This window comes from Heterocephalus glaber, unplaced genomic scaffold (genome assembly GCF_053883595.1).
Source record: "Heterocephalus glaber isolate CG9 unplaced genomic scaffold, H.glaber_assembly_v1.0 deba00001442, whole genome shotgun sequence".
NCBI classification, from domain to species: domain Eukaryota; kingdom Metazoa; phylum Chordata; class Mammalia; order Rodentia; family Bathyergidae; genus Heterocephalus; species Heterocephalus glaber.
This window is the reverse complement of record NW_028258296.1, coordinates 52,406,325-52,423,758: the sequence shown is the minus strand read 5'-3', so window position 1 is coordinate 52,423,758 and position 17,434 is coordinate 52,406,325. Positions and strand designations below refer to the sequence as shown.

The window sequence follows — 17,434 nt, the reverse complement described above, 5'->3', positions numbered from 1 at the left end:
TTTTAAAACCATAATTCATATCAATAGTGTTATCATAGTGAATATATTTTATTTTGCAGCTGCACTAGCATTCTCCAGAGTGTCGACTTGGAGTACATAGGAGGATTTTCACCAAAGTAGAATTCCCACTCCAAGGGACACTGACAAACACAAATTGTTTCAGGTCATTCATTCTAAATTCAAAAGGACTTGGTCAATCTTTTCCCCACTGTGATCCCTGCGTTTTTGTTTTTAGTTGGTTAAGTTGCTAGTATTTGTTGTTTTTTATTACTTCATGTAGCTTTAATGAGATACATAACAATTATAACACAAAGACCTATAACTAATGGAAAGACTTTCATTTGTTAGACTTGGACTTAGATATTGACATGCTAAGAATTCAGCAGTACTAATGGACAGCCTGCATTCTACTCCAGGCCTTCATTGTAGGACACACACACACACACACACACACACACACACACACACACACACATATTTTAAACACTGTCCCAGAAGAACACAGGTCAAAAGAGAGTTTTAAAAGAGGGATAACAAGAAAACTACTGGGAAATTTTGACTCTCAGTATTTATTTCCAGAAGTATATTGTGCTTATTAGAAGAAAAAAAAACATGTTAAAAAGTTCCAAGACCCTGTATTTCAGAGTCTAGCCTTTAAAAAGTGATGGGATTTCAATGCTTTTTTGCTTCTGCACCATATGTGCATAGCTATTCTACATGAATTTCATCCTGCTGCCTGGATGATGAGCCTTGATTCTTGGTTCATGGAAAGTTCAACCGTTGGACAGAATAACCTCCAGATAATCCATGTAAAATTAATGTAGCCAAAAGCAATTTGATAGCAAACCCATCTGTTCACCTAACATTTTAAGAAGTTGATGATAACAGGAGGCTGTGATACGAGCGTGGATTTTGTGGTATGATCAATCTGATGTGGCAGGTTTGTGCCTTTGACTATTTTTCTTCACTCCGAAGAATTTCATAAGCCTCTTAATTTTCCTCATAATTTTCTTTGTTTTTAAACACATTTTAGCCAATTATTTTTATTTTTCCTTCATTAGTGACAGAAAAGACAGAACAACGTCCATGACCAATGCTAGAAAGATTCAACAATGAGATATTAGAAAGATCTCAGCAGCTAACAAGAGAGAACCAACTGAAAAAACCGAAATTCTTTTCCTTTATAATTGTTTGGAAGTTGCCAAATAACTTTCATTCTTGAGTGCGTATAACCAAGCAAAGGATTCAGGCTGACATACAATTAATTATAATTTTGAAGTATATACACCCAACCCCTCATTAATTTATAAATAGAAGTTCATTCTTTTTTTTCTTTCATTGCTTTTACTGACATCGTTATAAAAAAGTCATGGCAAATATTAGCAAAGCATGCTATCTCTGCACAACAACTGTAAGAATTACACACACATAAGAGGGAGTGGGGCTGTTGGTTTCCCACACACTCTACCTGTCTCAGTCTGTTTGGACTGGTATCACAAAACACCTTCCACTGAGTGATTTATAAGCAATAGACATTTATTGCTCAAGTTTTGGAGGCAAGATGCTAGCAGACTCGGTGTCAGTGAGGGCTTGTTTCTATAAATGGCACCTTCTGTGTGTCCTCATTTGTCTTATAAAAGGACATTAATCCCAGTCATGAAGAAGAGCCATCCTGACAATCATTTCCCAAAGCCTGTCTCTTCATATTATCACTTTGGATATTAGGTTTAAACATATGAATGCGGAAGCAGGAGAGGCAACAGCATTCAGACCATATCCTTTTACCTACACATCCAAGTGCAAGCATGGTTCAAGGCCTACCTCAAAGCTGCACTTCCTCCATGAATCCCTTCCTAATTATTTCTATTAATTGTAATAGCTCTATTTTCTGAGGGAAGACATCCCATCCATTTGGTACTACCAATTAATTGCCTCCGTTTTTCATGTGCCCTTCTGCAAGGACAGTACAAACTTTACAAAGGCCAAGATCTACTGTAGAATCTCCTTAGCTGTCTACAAGTTATATCATAAGCACTCACCAAATCCTCATATAGTCAAAGTAATTGTTTATTTAGAAAATTTATTTAGATAAATATTCACATACAAAATTATTTACAGGAAGAAGTAGAACGAGAACCTCTTTTACAAGAGACTCCTTATGTTCCCACCTTCCAAAACCTAACTGTGTCTTGCCCCAATGGGCTTCTGTTGACTTTTATTGGGCAAGAGTCCACAGGTGAGTGTAAGCTGGTGTGGGCCAGGGAGGCAGGGGCAAAATAGCCATATAAGAAAACTGTTAACTTGCCATTAAAAATTATGTGTTTTCCTATTTGTTAAGTATATCTCTTGTTGCTAATGAACAAGACTATTTTCAAATAATGAGGATAGTAATAATGGCCTGTTTGGAGCATTTACTGTGGCCAGGCTCTAAGTACCTAACAGACATGGAAAAAACAAATACCATGAGCTAGGCACTGACTCCATTTTACAAAATAAAAACATTGAGACTGTAGAAGATGGAACAGCCTGCCCAAGATCACCCACCTCCTACGTGGCCTCTACAGAGGGCCACAGGAGCATTATTTTGATGAGTAATGTTCAAGGGGCACAAAGTAGATTGTGCTAAGTACAGGTTGAATAAATGATCCACCTATCAGAACATGATTCTAGAGAGTCTGTTATTTCTGTCAGTTCTATGTATGGTTCTAATCTATTCAGATGAATAAACGCAAGTAGGACTTGTTATTAACATGAGGGGGTATCTATGTTAGTAATTAACTCTAAGTAACATTTAAATGGAGACCTCCTGTTTTAATATAAATACATGAAGCAAAGAAGACACTGAACACTTCCAAAGTCAGTCTTCAAATCAACTAACTGTATGACCCTCTGGACCATGTCTCTTCATCTGATAGATGTTAGATTATATCAATGGATCTTGATTTTATTCACAACAAATATTCTATTTTAATTCCCTCTCTACCTTACATTTGAAAAGTGGCTCTTATCAAAGAAAAAATTACACTGACTTAAAAGTAATTCTGAGCTTTATTTACTTGCCAGACAAAATAAAATCAGCTATATGTGGCAGTTAATATACTTTGTCTTAATTTAGACTTTAATTAGGCCTCCTGAAGTATTTTTAAAACCCTGCCCTATTTCCAAAGGTCCCTAGTGATCCAGATTTTATGTGATAAGAACCACTATGCTCAATGTCTCTAAGTCTCTTCCAAAGTCTAAGGGGCAATGATTCCCTGAGAGAGATACTATTTTCAAGTTCAGGCATATATTCTTTTACTTGATTCTGTTATCAAACCTCTGCTTAATGCTTGTTACATCTGTCTTTCATATAAGTTTTATTATCTGCTCTGATATGTTCATCCGTATGTCAAGATATAAAAGGTGGCTAACAACTCTGCCTAGAATACATTGTCTTTTAAAAATCTTCCATATATTATGACTCTCCTAATTTGTGCATGCACAGAATTACAGCATAAATACCAAAGTAATAATATCTTCCATATCTGCCTTGGACATAGAGAGAGCAGGTTACTTTGGAAGAAGAAGAAATAGTTTAGACTTGAATTCTTCCCTGGGAGATTTTTTAATTCAATGAGAAATAATATCTAACCTTAAATATATGTTCATTTATATTAGTGATATATAGTGAGGAGGTTGCATTGTTTTTTGTGGGATTTTATTTTGTGTGTGTGTGTTGGTGGTACTGGTTTTCAGTATAAGAAAATTATTTAAATCTTAGCTCTGCCATTTACCTGCTGTATGATTATAGCAGTATCTCCAAGCCCCCATTTCTTTATTTGAAAACTTTGGAAAATGAAAATGTCTAAAGTGTTGTTAAAGTGGACTAAGTAAAACAGATATATAAAGTAATTACCATATAGAACAATCTCAATAAATATTTTATCATTATTATCTCTTCTGTGGTTTGAGGGGGTTGTAAAAGGGTCCCACTAAGAAGTATTTTCCCACCAGATCACTAAAAAGTATTTTCCCATCAGCCTGCTATAGTCCTTCAAATCCTGTCATTATATCTTCATTCCATTGTTTAAGGCTTTGGGGCTCCAACCACATTATAATTAAGAGGAAATTATTCAGTTAGCAAATTGGGTAGGTACAAAATGTCAGAATTTCTCCACAATAGTTCCTCCTTTTGAAGAAGCTTATTAGGTGCTTTTACCCTTGATTACTAGCTAACAGCAGAACCTTGAGAGGAATCTGGGTCTGGTTAGAAATGAGGGGATTATGCTAACTTTTAAAGGTGATGGATGGTTTAGAATGGGCTCTAGGCCACCCAGTGATGCTAGGGTAGCATTGTACATCCTGGGGCAAGAATTTCCTCAGAAATGAGAGGAAAGCACCAATAGAGAAAAAAAGAAACATCTGAGATGGTTGCCCTGAGCTGTTCCGGGCTTCCTTTCAAAGAAGAGCATATTCATGGAGAAAGGACCTATTATGTGCTTGCAGATGACCTTACTGCATTTGGGTGTGTAACAAGGTCAGCAAAGAACCAGTTTCCTGGTCCATCTGTCAAGGCATGAAAACTCCCTTGTAATTCAGATGCAAACAAAAGAATGAAAGCAACCAAGAAGATGAATTCCAAGCCCCATAGATTGCCCTATTCACAGAATAACTTGATTCTTTTATTCTTTTTTAAGGTCTACATCTTGTGGATGAGGAACCCACCTGGGACATCATGATCCGTCAGAGCTACCCCCAAAGGATGAAGCACTATGAGTTCTATAAAACGGTGATGCCACCCATGGAGCAAGAGGCATCCAGAGTTATCACCAGTCAAGGCACTGTTGTCAAGTACATGTTGGATGGATCCACACAAGTAAAAGAATAGATTATATAATCCACTCTCCCTTGCTGAAAAGTAAAAGACAGATGGGCTATGAGAAAGAAACAGTACTATAGCAGAAAAGAGAAACAAAACAAAATGACACATTAAAATAATGAATGAAGATTAGTATAGTTAGAAGAAAAAACACTATGTAAATAGGATACAAATAAAATTGTCATTTCTAGGTATGATCTAAAATGGCATCAGAACATGGTGTTTATCTCCCGTCCCTCTCATAGTACCTGGAAGTGACATAAAAATACTTTTAAATAATAAATTCATAATAGCACTGGAGAACAACAAAATGTATCATCAATAGGTCAGAATATTTGAAGAATTCCTAGAAAATACAAGTTAGGATCAAAGCAATAGAGAAACAAGAACAAAATTTAAAACATGCACAAAAGAAAAACTTTAAAAATTAAGACGGAGGTTCTAACAGATATGTCACCTCTGGGGTCAGAAAATCAGGGTAGTACCAGGGGTGACACACTCCTTCTTGGGAATTGGAAACCTGAAAACAGAACACTCAGAGGCCACAGTCCCTCCTACCATTCCTCAGTGATCCAAGGCAGCACTGTTATAAACAGACAACATACCACCGAGACATGAAAAGGGTTTCCAGGGAGAAATAAGGTCACAAACCAAGAAGCATCAACCTTAGAGGGCGGCCAACGTCATGAAAATAAAAATATAAAAGTCAGTAAAAGAATTTTTAAATCACCTAAAAATAAGAGTAAATACTGAAACCGAAAAAAATAAAACTGAGTAAAAGTAATATAGGCAAAGACTTGAGAAGTTATAAATCAATGAAATAAGAAATTTTAAAATTTCTATGGAAAAAAAGTCAAGAGTTCCTAGAAATTAAAAATAAGGTTGAAGGACCAAGTGCCAGGAGGGGTTGATTGTGAGCAAGAGAAATGTTTAGAAATGTAGACAAGGGATTTATGTACTAGAATCTCCAGAAGAAAATAATATGAAGGGGGAAATAATAAAAGATAATAACAATCAAATAACCATAACATAAGAAAATTTCCTAGCACTTAAAAAATAATTCATATTAAACGGAGCAACCAAGTACCAATCAGGACTGACACTAATTTATCTTTAAAAGATCATATAAATAAATCATTTTGCACTTTTAAGACTCCAGAGATAGAAAGTTCAAAAAGCTTCCAGTTATCTATAAAAGAATAAGAACCAGATTGACATTCGGTTTCCTTATCATGTTCATTGGAAAGCTGCACACACTGATGGATGGATCTGTAGTACCATGAGTTATGATACCTAGCAGATAGATATTAATAGAAACTAGACATTTAAATATGTGATAACATTTTAAATGCAGTCATTTGAATAATTGAAATGGAGTAAATAGTCTTCCAATTACATAGGAAGAAGGTGAAGAATGGAAAAAATCTCATGGTTATCCAACAAAAGACAGAAAACCAAAAGAAACAAAGAGAAAGTGAATGGGAAGTATCAAATCATAATGTGCTGGTTGTTAAGCTATCGTCTCTAGCTGGGGATCTACTCTGCAGTCATATGCTCTGTGATATGAGCCTTGAGGCCTGCCATCAGCTTTTCTTCTTTGGATTATTTTAAACCTATTGCCATTTTACAGTGCTTACTGCTAGCCAACCCTTCCCTCACTTCTGAGGATGCTGAGGACTTTTGTTCTCTCCTCAGATCCTCTTTGCAGATGGGGCTGTGAGCAGCAGTCCTGATTCAGGTCCCGTTTGTTCTCCTGAAGTGTCAATGAGCCCTCATAGTGGAGATTTGGCAGACTCAGCTTCTCGGCCAAAATCAGAAACAGCTCCATCTGAGATTGCCATGGCAAAGAAAGGTAACAAGGGGAGCCTCCCAGTTCATACTGGATTTAATAGTCTTCAAGCTTACTAAGTCTTCCATATCATTATCAGAGCACCTTTCACCTGTACTATGACTATATTCAAATATCTAGACATGAATTTTTATTGCAATCACAGAATTACATACTTTCATGAACTGATTTTTTTCTCTTAGTAATAAATACTGAACATTTTCTTATGTCATTATATGTTTTTACATTAGCTGTACTGCTGGGGCAGCTGTTTTAGGGTTGGTTGAGAAGATCAACAATGTTAAGAGTCTAAGTACACACCTGAGATGTTTTTGACCTTTTGCTCCAGTTGCAAGAGGTACATTAGCTCCAGGGATGAACTCCTTATGTAGCAACTTCCAAAGCAGAAAGGAAAGAGGTGCATGTAAGAGCTTTCTTCAAGTGTCTGTCTTTGTGGAGGAGGAATACATTTTCCACCCTCACTCCCAGCACACCTCCCTTTGCATTTCATTGACTGGACCTAGCTGGGAAAACAAGCACATGGCATTTTTTTTGGCCTTTTTCTTGATGAAGAGCACTGTTAGCAGGGAAAAAAGAAAATAGCAGTTGAGGAAGCAACCAGCAGTGCCAGCTGTAATCTTAATCACCGGAGTGCTGCCCTGAGAAATATTTCTGACACATGCAGGGTAGAATCTCTACTTCTTCATACCCTTGCCAGTGCTAGATACTATCATTCTCTTAATCTTATTGAATTTGATAAATAACTAATGCATCTTCTTATAATGCTATTTTGCATTTATTTGATTATTGATGAGATTAAATATTTAAAGTTATGTGGCTTTTCACAAGAAATATTTAATATTTTCTTTTTTGTTCTAAATACTACCTAATTTTCATTACATTATTTTCTTTTTCCCTTTAATTATTTATATTTCTTTGTACATTTGCAAGCCCATGAAGTGTTTTTAGCTTGTTTTAACAATTGATTTTTAACTAATTGTTTGAAAGGAATTGTTTTTTAATTTTGTGCTTAAAAATGGCATGTATCCTAGAGTTATTCGGTACAATGTTCTCTTTCTATTTATTAGATGAAATTTGTCAGTTGTGCCGTCCAGATCCATATCTCAAATTTAGCAAACATTCCTGTAAAGGGCAAGATGATAAAAATTTTAGTCTTTACGGGCCATTCGGTCTCTGTCACAATCACTCAGCTCTGCCATTAGAGTATAAAAGTAACCCTGGACAATACATGATTAAATAAGCTTAACCCCCTCTTGTGTTCCAAAAAAACTCTTTATGGACTCTAAAATTTTAATGTCATATAATTTTCATGTGTTGTATTCTTTTAATTTTCTTTGAACTACTTAGGTATGTAAAAGAAATTATTACTCACAAGTCCACAGGCTTCCTCTCTCCACAGGGCAACATTTTTCTATTTGTATTTTAAATCTTATTCAGCAGAAGTATGTTTACATTTCCTGAAAGGATAGAATAATATATTCAATGCTATGCTTCTTATCATTTGACCATTATTTATTTGTAAAGTAAATGTCTTTTCTTAATGTTTCAGTCATATATATACAACTTTAAAATTATTATATCTTCATAGTAAGTTTAAATTTTCATCATTTTTCACTGTTTATTTTTCTTATATCATTATAGCTCCATTGGCTGTTATTTAAAAACTTGTAATATAATTCTTTTTTTTTTGGTAACAGGGATTGAACTCAGGACCTTGCGCTTGCGCTTGTGAGGCAGGCAGCAGCACTGAGCCAAATCCCTGGCTCTATAATACAATTCTTACCATCCTCATATTTCATTTTCTGTGGCTTGTGTTTAAATGTGTCCCTTGCGAGCAGAATATGGATGGATTTTTTTTTTTTTTTTTGGCACCGGGGATCGAACTCGGGTCTTTGCACTTGCCAGGCAGGCAACAGAACCACTGAGCTAAATCCCCGGCCTGGGATGGATATTTTTAAAATCAAATTTGATTGTTTTTCTTTAGAAGTTTTAGTCCTTTTATTGTATAGCTGATATTTTCTAAAAGAATTGTCTCATTTGTGAAAGGCAATTCCACTTAATGTAGAATCCTAAATTGATACTAATTTTCTCCCAGACATTACAATAATTCTCCATAGCTGCTTCTGATACTGCTGTTAAAAAGTTGACTCTCAGTCTAATTGTTCTTGCTTTAAAGATAATCTAGCTAATTTTAAAATAGCCTCTGTGTTTTATTACAGCGTCAAATATGATTTGACCATCTGTAGTTTCTGTTGATCCAAGTGGAAATACACTAGGCTTCTTACATCTTTGGATTAGCATTTTCTATTGATTCTGGAAATTTGTCAATAATTACCTCTTTATATATTGTTTCCAATCCATACTTTTTTCTTGCCCTTTTGTAACTCCTACTAAACATATGTTCTAACATCTCTTTTTGCTTTGGCTCCCTCGGCTTCATTCTAAATAATTGTTTCAGGTCTGTCTCTCAGCTCCCTTTTAAATGTGTTTTGTCTCTTGTAAAAAGGGGCATTAATATTTCTTTATTTTAGTTATTACATTTGTTTAGACAAGACTTCTATTTTTCTTTCCAAACTACCTTCTCTTTACTCATACTTGCTGGCCCCATTTACTTCTGGAATTATATTGGAACACATTTTATATTCTCTGTTTGTTAATTCTGATATATTAAGTGTTGGGATCTATTTTCTATTATTTCTTCTGATTCTCACTTCAGTGCCTTGTTTCGTTGCAACTTCGGTGCACTTTGATTATGAGTTGATCATTTTTTCTTACGGTTTTAATTTTAAATTCTTGGGGCTGGTGTAAGGGTGCACTTTTTACAAAGAATTTTGATTTCAGAAAGGATTTTGGCTGATGATGGGGAGCCAATAATCATGAATCACTTTAAATTGTTAATTTAAGGAATTTTGGCTGTGTCACCCAGGGAGTGTGAATTTTCGCTGTTTAAGAATCTGTTTGTAGTTATACAGCCTCAAACACTGCTACTTTCTGTGCTCGACATCAAGGAGTGCAGTAGGAGAAAGTATGAGTTCATTTCTGTTAATATGAACAGTTAATCTAAGAGTGTAGTCCTTTGAGGTCTCAAACTTTTGGAGAGGTTTCATGTTATTTCACGTCAGCTTAGTGTGCCCCAGCTTTCCTTCCTCATCAAGCCCTAAAACACTAAAAAAACACGTACTCAAAGTCACCCAGTTTGATAAAGACCACACGGCAGAGCCCCTCTTCAGTGCTATTCTTACCTCCTCAACTCCCACTTTCTCCCACTTTTCCCTTACATATAGTTCCAACTCATAGAGACTGGGTTACACAGGTGTTTTCCTGTAGTTTTAGTTATTTTCAGTGGAATTATTGGAATCCAGGATGTGATATTGCTGAAAATAGAACCCCATTCATGCCTGTTTCTTTCTTCTCACTTTTGGTTTGATCTTTGACCAGTTTTCTTTTTTCACTTTATTGATGCATATACTTAATGATGGAAGACAGTCATTAAGATTTCACAATGTGCAGGTGACACCTTCTTTGTATTCTCTCACCTTACTCTTCCATATCCAAACTTGTCCTCTAATCTACTTTGGTACAAAAATTGTATTTACTTATCCCTACTACAATCTTTAATCTATTTCTTTGAAACCTCCGAACTGTGCTAATTCTCCATATTCTTGCCAAAAACATCTAACTAACCTTCTGCTCACTACCCCTATTAAAATTCTTTAATTGCTAAACATCACCTATAAAAAAATTCCAAGGTCTTTAACATATTGGAAAGGTGCACTTTACGGAATTAGTGCCTGCCTCTCTAGTCTTTTCTCTCAATAAAAATCTGCTTGAAATTTAGACTCTGTCTACACTGATTATCAATGATTATATGCCCAAACTATTCTATTTCCAGTCTACTCTCTTTCCTATATCCCTCATGCTGTAATTACTTTTCAATAGTTCACCTTTTTTGATAAGAAAATAAGAAGAGAAAGATAAAGCAGAAGAAGAACAGAAAAGGGGAGAATTTTGAAGACAGTATCTAAAGTATTTTCTGTCATTTCCTAGAGGATTTTCTCCTACCTGTCCTGCAAGTGACACCATTTTCATTCACTGACAATGTTCTGGCAGTGTAGACAGGACAGAATTAAATCTTGAAGCAATGGGGAAGTTTAACTCGCTGTAGCTTCTTCTTTTGTTCCATCCATTAATTGAGTCCTCATTAGGCCTTATTATTAGTCCTAATTATTCATGCCCTGCTACACATTTCATAGTCTGAATCTGGAGCTAACCATCCTTTACTCTCTTTGCTTGCTATTTGTGTTTAAATCTAAATTTACTTCTCTACTTGGGCTTGATAACACAGGAATATCTTATATACAAATTATTCATTGTTATTCATGGATATAGAATAAATCTACCTTGTTAGAGGGAATAAAATATTCATGTCAGAGTTCTATGGGGATATCTTCTGTTCTATATTCCTGATCCCAGTGGGGATTGAAGGGACGATGGAAATTAGGGAGTGTATCACACAACTGTCATTGTAGTAACTAACTGTACAAATTCATCTTCCCTAATGAGAGGCCAAAATTAAGACACTTGCAGCCTGATATTTCTGTTAAGAAATAATGCGATTGATGAGTACCCCTTAGTACTGTCTGTGCCACAGTGTCTGTAGCAAAACTTGATGAAATATATATATATAATCATAATTATACTATTATGTCTGATTTATCTTCCTCAGCAAGAGGTCACAAAAATCAGTCGATGATGCATAAGAGTGAAATCCATGAAGTCACCCCGGAGGTAGTGCAAACAGTAACCCCTGTGAAGGTTCACATAGGCACCTGGTTCACAACCACACCTGAAGGACATCGGATTGGCACCAAAGGATTGGAAAAAGTAGCAGATTTGACCCCACTGTTATCCTTTAAGGCCACAGATCCCGTCAATGGAATGGTATGGCAACCTACTGTGTGTTGTCTAAAATTGTCTAAGCCATTAGAATCCTGAAACGACATATGGAAGAGTGTCTGGCAAATAATCTATTTTAAATGAATATTTGTTAAATAGTGGATGGATGGATGGATGGCTCTGGCCTGCTAAATCTAAAAATATTGTATATTTGATATGAAAACACTAATTTGGGGGGGTCCAATCAGGTGGGAACAAATTTTAAAGTGAGAGGTGGGTCAAAGATTTTCTGTGTCATTTTAAGATATAGGTGAGTAATGATTTCATGTGTTTTCCCTCTGTGTGTGTCTTATCTTCTGGAACTCAGAGGCTATGCATCTTCACTTCTTCTTGTCCACCTCCCACGAATGACAGAAATTTGCTCATGATCCTTCATTTCAAGAACCTGTGGTATATTTAAGACATGCTTGCATTGAATAACTCAAGAATTTAACATCAAAGAGCAACTATGTGAAAGGTTTTTTTTGTACCCTAAGAATAAGTGATGAATTAGCAGTATAGAAAATGATAGTTTGTTTATGACATGAAATCACAACTTCTTGAGTTAACGGTAGCACCTTCCTTGTGCCAGGCTTTCTTTTATGGGTTTCAGGTACATTTTCCTATTCAGTCCTCACAGCAAATGTGTGTTATTACACAGATGAGGAAATGGAGCTTCAGCAGGGAAAGTCATGTGGCCAAGAGTATATGTGTGGGAAGCACTGGGGCAGGATTGGAACCAGTCTTCCAAGCTAAGAACAAGGTGCCTTCCACTCTTCAGCAATTTCTCTAACATCTTTTGTGGAGCTTGACAGCACCCTCTCAGTCTATCCAAAATGAGGAATTTCCTCTGTGCTTTATCTCTGTTTCCAATCCCATGCTGGTGGAAAAAGCAAAATGCCTACTTGCTGTTGAGATAAATTGCAATATCTAACCAAACATCTTTTCCTTTCTTCTTCAGCCTAGTGCTCAAATAATTTAATAATCACTTACTTTGTCTGCTAGTTGTTGTTTCCTTTTTAAATTAAGACTCAAAGTACATAATCATCTCAGTAAGGGTATTTGTTGAGTTGTTTTGATTTTTCATTTGTTTGGGTTACTTCAGATAACTTAATTAAATTCATCCCTAGAAACTGAGTGTGGTCGCACACTTCTGTAATTCCAGCACTCCGGGAGACAGAAGCAGGATGATACAAGTTTGGGCCCAGCCTGGGGAACTTAGTGACTTGGCGAGATAGTGTCTGAAAATTGTAAAAGGACTGGGGATTTAGCTCAGTGCAAGTGCCCTCAGTTTAATCCCCACTACACCAAATTAAAGCAATAGTCAGCCCTAGGGTAAAAGTATTTGACTTAACGTGCAAATTTTAACACTTCTTAGTTAAATTTTAACTTCTCGCTGATGCCTTTCTCCATTATTGAAGCATGAAGAACATCTCCAAATCTGGATTCAGGCTTGAATTAAACACAAGCATCTAGCAGAATCACAGCAATAAGTAATACTTACTGAGCACTCACTGTATACCAAGCTCTGTTCTCTGCACTTTCCATATCTTAACTCAGTCAGTTCTACACCCAAATATTATTGTTTAATAATAAGTAACAGTAAGTATTATTGTTTAAAAATAAATAACGTGCCCAAGATCATACAGCAAATAGTGAACTTCACTGTGCCAGAAACTGACATGGTCATAGGAAACAAAATTGAAAATAAAGTGTCTTTCACAACTCCTGACCCAATCATGGTTTAGAGGAGTGATTATGACTTCTGTGGTGAGACCTGGCTTTGTGCTCCAATCACAGTTTTTGGGCGGTGTATGATTCTGGACAAGTTTCTCACCTGGGGTTCCTCATTCATAATCTCAAGATAAGAGTCATTGCTTGAAATAGTTGGGACAATTAATATCCAGCACTATCAGATAATTAGAATTGTTCTTGTCACTGTGTTGTTACCACCTTGAAGAATAATAACAATGATCCCACTCTACAGTGTCCAGAAAATGCCAATGTTATGTGCCATGAAATGTTTGAAGAGCTCTAAAAAATAACATATAAATATCTCTGTTAAGTAAAGAGCTACTTTTAACAGTTACTAACTCGATGGCTACTCAGATGAACCACTTTACCAGCATCATCTCATTTAATCCACATGAGCTTCGTCAGAAAATGATAGTGTTGGCACCATTTTGCAAATGAGGAGAGTAGAAGAGAGAGAAGATAAACAACATGCCTAAATCACTCAGCCATCCTTGTGTCAGGATTTGAACTCTGGCCCTTAACACTAGAGCTCATGCTGTCAATTATCACATCATATAGCAGTGTTTTTCATTATACATTGCTAAGTTAGAGTGTCAGTGATAAAAACCCAAATTAACATTCAGCATGCCTTTCTCTTAGTGATGTCTGCCTACCATAAAACTATTCCCAATAACTCCAGATAGTTGAGTCAAAGAGTGGCTACTAAATACATTCTCCCATGCAGACTACTGAATGAAACATTGTGGTCCTTATACTTGTGCTCCCTAGAGGACAGTGCAAATCTGGAAAAGTCCCAATGACTAAAATATATGTTATATAATGTATAATAGCCTAGTTGAGGTTAGGCTGTCCAAAAGCAGTGAGGTGGGGTTTAGAATGCAAGATACGTAGCAGGACGCCATGTGTGGAAGGATGGGGAGGAAGCAGGAATGGGCTGAGGAAGACACTGAACTGTGGTACAAATACCACAAAGCTGCAGTCCACCCACAGAGGGCACAGCAGCAGGTATCACCTGTCCAGATGTGCACAGGCTGGGAGAAGTGACAGACCCATGTATCTGTACCACAGGGTGCAGCTCTGGGAAAGGATGTAAGTCAGGCAAAGCATCTCTCTTCTGCTGAGGCAGACACTAAATGAGCTGAGAACTGATGGCTGTTCGCTGATGGTACTCCCCAAGCTGGGGAGGAAGCCCTTCCTTGAATGAGATTCTGGGCCACCCAGCTAAGCACAGACACACACACACACACACACACACACACACACACACACACAAAACCCTAGGAGTTTAGAACTTCACCAATGTTTTAGTCCATTCAGGCTTCTACAACAAAGTGCCATAGCCTAGGTGGCTCATAAACAGATATTTATCTCTGGTCATAGCCTGTCTGGTCTGGCAGTTGCAAACCACTGAGTTTTCTTGTTGAGGCCTTACATGGTAGAAAGAGAATATGAGGGCTCTCTAGAGCCCCTTTTTTATTTTTTAATTAAGTTTATTGGTATAATTTATATATACATAATGATCACATTCATCATAGGGAATTTGTACCTCTACATGATGTATCTTGATTCCTCTTTTTTTCTGATTCCCCTCCTCTCCCTTCAATCCCTTTTCCCCTCCTTATTTACAAAGCTTTATTTCCAGGTTATTCTTCTTTTCTCATTTTCCCCCTTCCTTCCCCCCACCCTTAGTTTCCCTTTCCTTTTGAACAATTTCTTCCTATTTCCCAATATCTATTATACATTTTAGTTCTTATTTACACTTTCAATTTCTCACACCAGAGAGACAATGCAGCATTTACACATGTGTGTCTGATTTATTTCACTTAAAACTATGGTCTCAGGGCTGGGGATTTAGCTCAGTGTTGCTGCCACCTGCCTTGCAAGTGCAAGGTCCTGAGTCAATCCCTGGTACAAAAAAAAAAGTATGGTCTCAAGTGCATCCATTTATGTAGAAATGTCTCAAGTTTATAGTTCTTTATGACTGAGTAGTATGCCATTGTATAAGAAAAACATATCTTTTTATCCACTCATCAGTTGATGGGCATTTGGGTTATTTCCAAGGTTTTGCTATAACAAACAGTGTTGCTATAAACATAAGTGCGCATATGTCGCTGTGGTATGATGCTTTTAATTCTTTCAGGAAGTTACCCAGCAGAGGAATAGGGTCAAGTGGGACCTCTAATCCTAGTTTTTTCAGGAATCTCTACTCTGATTTCCACAGTTGTTGCACCAGTCTACACTCCCACCAACAGTGGAGAAGGGATCCTTTATTCCCACAACCCCACCAGCATTTGTTATTGGTTGATTTTGTGATAGCAGCCATTCTTTCTGGAGTGAGATGGAATCTTAGCATTGTTTTAATCTCTCAAATGATCAGTGATGTTGAACATTTTTTGGTATATTTATTTGCTATTTTTACTTCTATATCTAAGAAGTATGTATTCATCTCAGATGCCCATTTTTGGATTAGGTCTTTAAATTTGGGGGTCTAATTCTTTTCAATTCTTTTTTTAAAATGAATTTTATTGGTACATTTAAGTATACAATATAATGACATTCATCATTGGAAATTTGCACCTTTACATAATCTCTGTTGGTTTTTATTTATTCCCTGAGCAAAATAAGCTAAATCCCTGGCTTCAATTCTTTATATATTCTAAATATTAGTCCTTTGTCTGAGGAACAACTGGCTAAAATTCTTTCCCCCTCTGTGGATTGTCATTTCACTCTGTTGGTGATTTCTTTTGTTGTGCAAAATCTTTTTAATAAGATAAGATTCCAATTGTTGATTCTTTGTAGTATGTCCCATGCAATCAAGTTTGGTTCTATGAAGTCTTTGCCTACACCTATGTCTTCAAGAGTTCTACCTATTCTCTCTTCCAGCAGATTTAGTGTTTCTGTTTTAATATTTAGGTATTTGCTCCATTTTGATTTTAGTTTAGTGCATGGTGAGAGACATGGGTCTAGTTTTAGTCTTTGGCATGTGGAAAGCCAGTTTTTCCTGCACCATTTATTAAGGAGGCTATCTTTCTCCCAGTGAACGTGTTTGGCCCCTTTGTCAAAGGAAAGGTGGCTGAGTGTGTTTGGGGTGGTTTCTGTGTCTTCTAATCTGTTTCACTGATCCTCAGGTCTGTTTTTTTGCCAGTACCATGCTGTTTTTATCACAGTAGCTTTGTAGTATAATTTCAAGTCAGAGATTGTGAGGCCCTCTTCCTTGCTTTTATTGCCCAGAATTGGTTTTGCTATTCTATGTCTCTTCTGTTTCCAAATGAATTTTAGGAAAGTTTTTTCTAGCTCTGTGAGGTATACTAATGATATTTTTATTGGGATCAACATGACACTCTACATAGAAGATCCCAAAACCTCCACCAAAAGACTTTTAGATTTAATAATCAAATTCAGTATCATAGCGGGATACAAAATCAACACTCAAAAATCAGTAGCATTGCTGTACACAAATAAACTCTCTGAGAGAGAAATTAGGGAAGCAACACATTTCACAATAGCATCGAAAAAAAAATACTTGGGAATCAATCTAACAAAGGAAGTAAAAGATCTTTACATTGAAAATTAGTGCTCTGAAAAAGGAGATCGAAGAGGATATCAGAAAAAGGAAAGATATCCCTTGCTCTTGGGTAGGAAGAAACAATGTAGTGAAAATGGCCTACTCCCAAAATTGTTATACAGATTTAGAGTCCTTTTTATTCAAGTATCAGTCCCATTCGTGAGGCCGCTGCCTTGTGAACTCTTCATCTCCCACAGCCCCTGCAGATAGTAACATTTATGTGTTTGGAGCAACCTGACCCAGAAAAGCTGCAGCTGGTGTCCTTAACGATCTCTTAAGTCTGTTCTGGTGACCTCAGCGCAGCACCTGCAGCTCAACTCAATTTGCAATTTGCCTCACCCATAGGGATCCTACAGAGCAGGGTTTTCACAACACAAAAGACAGCACAGCCACCCCGCAGTTTTCTGGACTCTGTAGTTTCCAAGGAAACAGGGCCTGTGAGCATTCTCCCAAATAGACCTAAGTCAATCCA

At 36.7% G+C, this 17,434-nt stretch overlaps 1 protein-coding gene across 10 annotated transcripts in view; it reads left to right on the top strand.

The window, feature by feature from the left end:
- Positions 1-17,434, top strand: part of Spag17 (sperm associated antigen 17) — a 210,235-nt gene that overhangs the window by 128,870 nt on the left and 63,931 nt on the right. For all 10 annotated transcript variants that reach the window (XR_015452066.1, XR_015452061.1, XR_015452062.1 and 7 more), the window contains 4 exons: positions 2,119-2,236; positions 4,677-4,855; positions 6,554-6,710; positions 11,434-11,648. Coding sequence is in view for 1 of the 10 variants with exons in the window: in XM_021265754.2 (XP_021121413.2) it covers positions 2,119-2,236; positions 4,677-4,855; positions 6,554-6,710; positions 11,434-11,648 (669 nt within the window). In the remaining 9 variants the exon portion in view is untranslated. The remainder of the gene's footprint in view (positions 1-2,118; positions 2,237-4,676; positions 4,856-6,553; positions 6,711-11,433; positions 11,649-17,434) is intronic.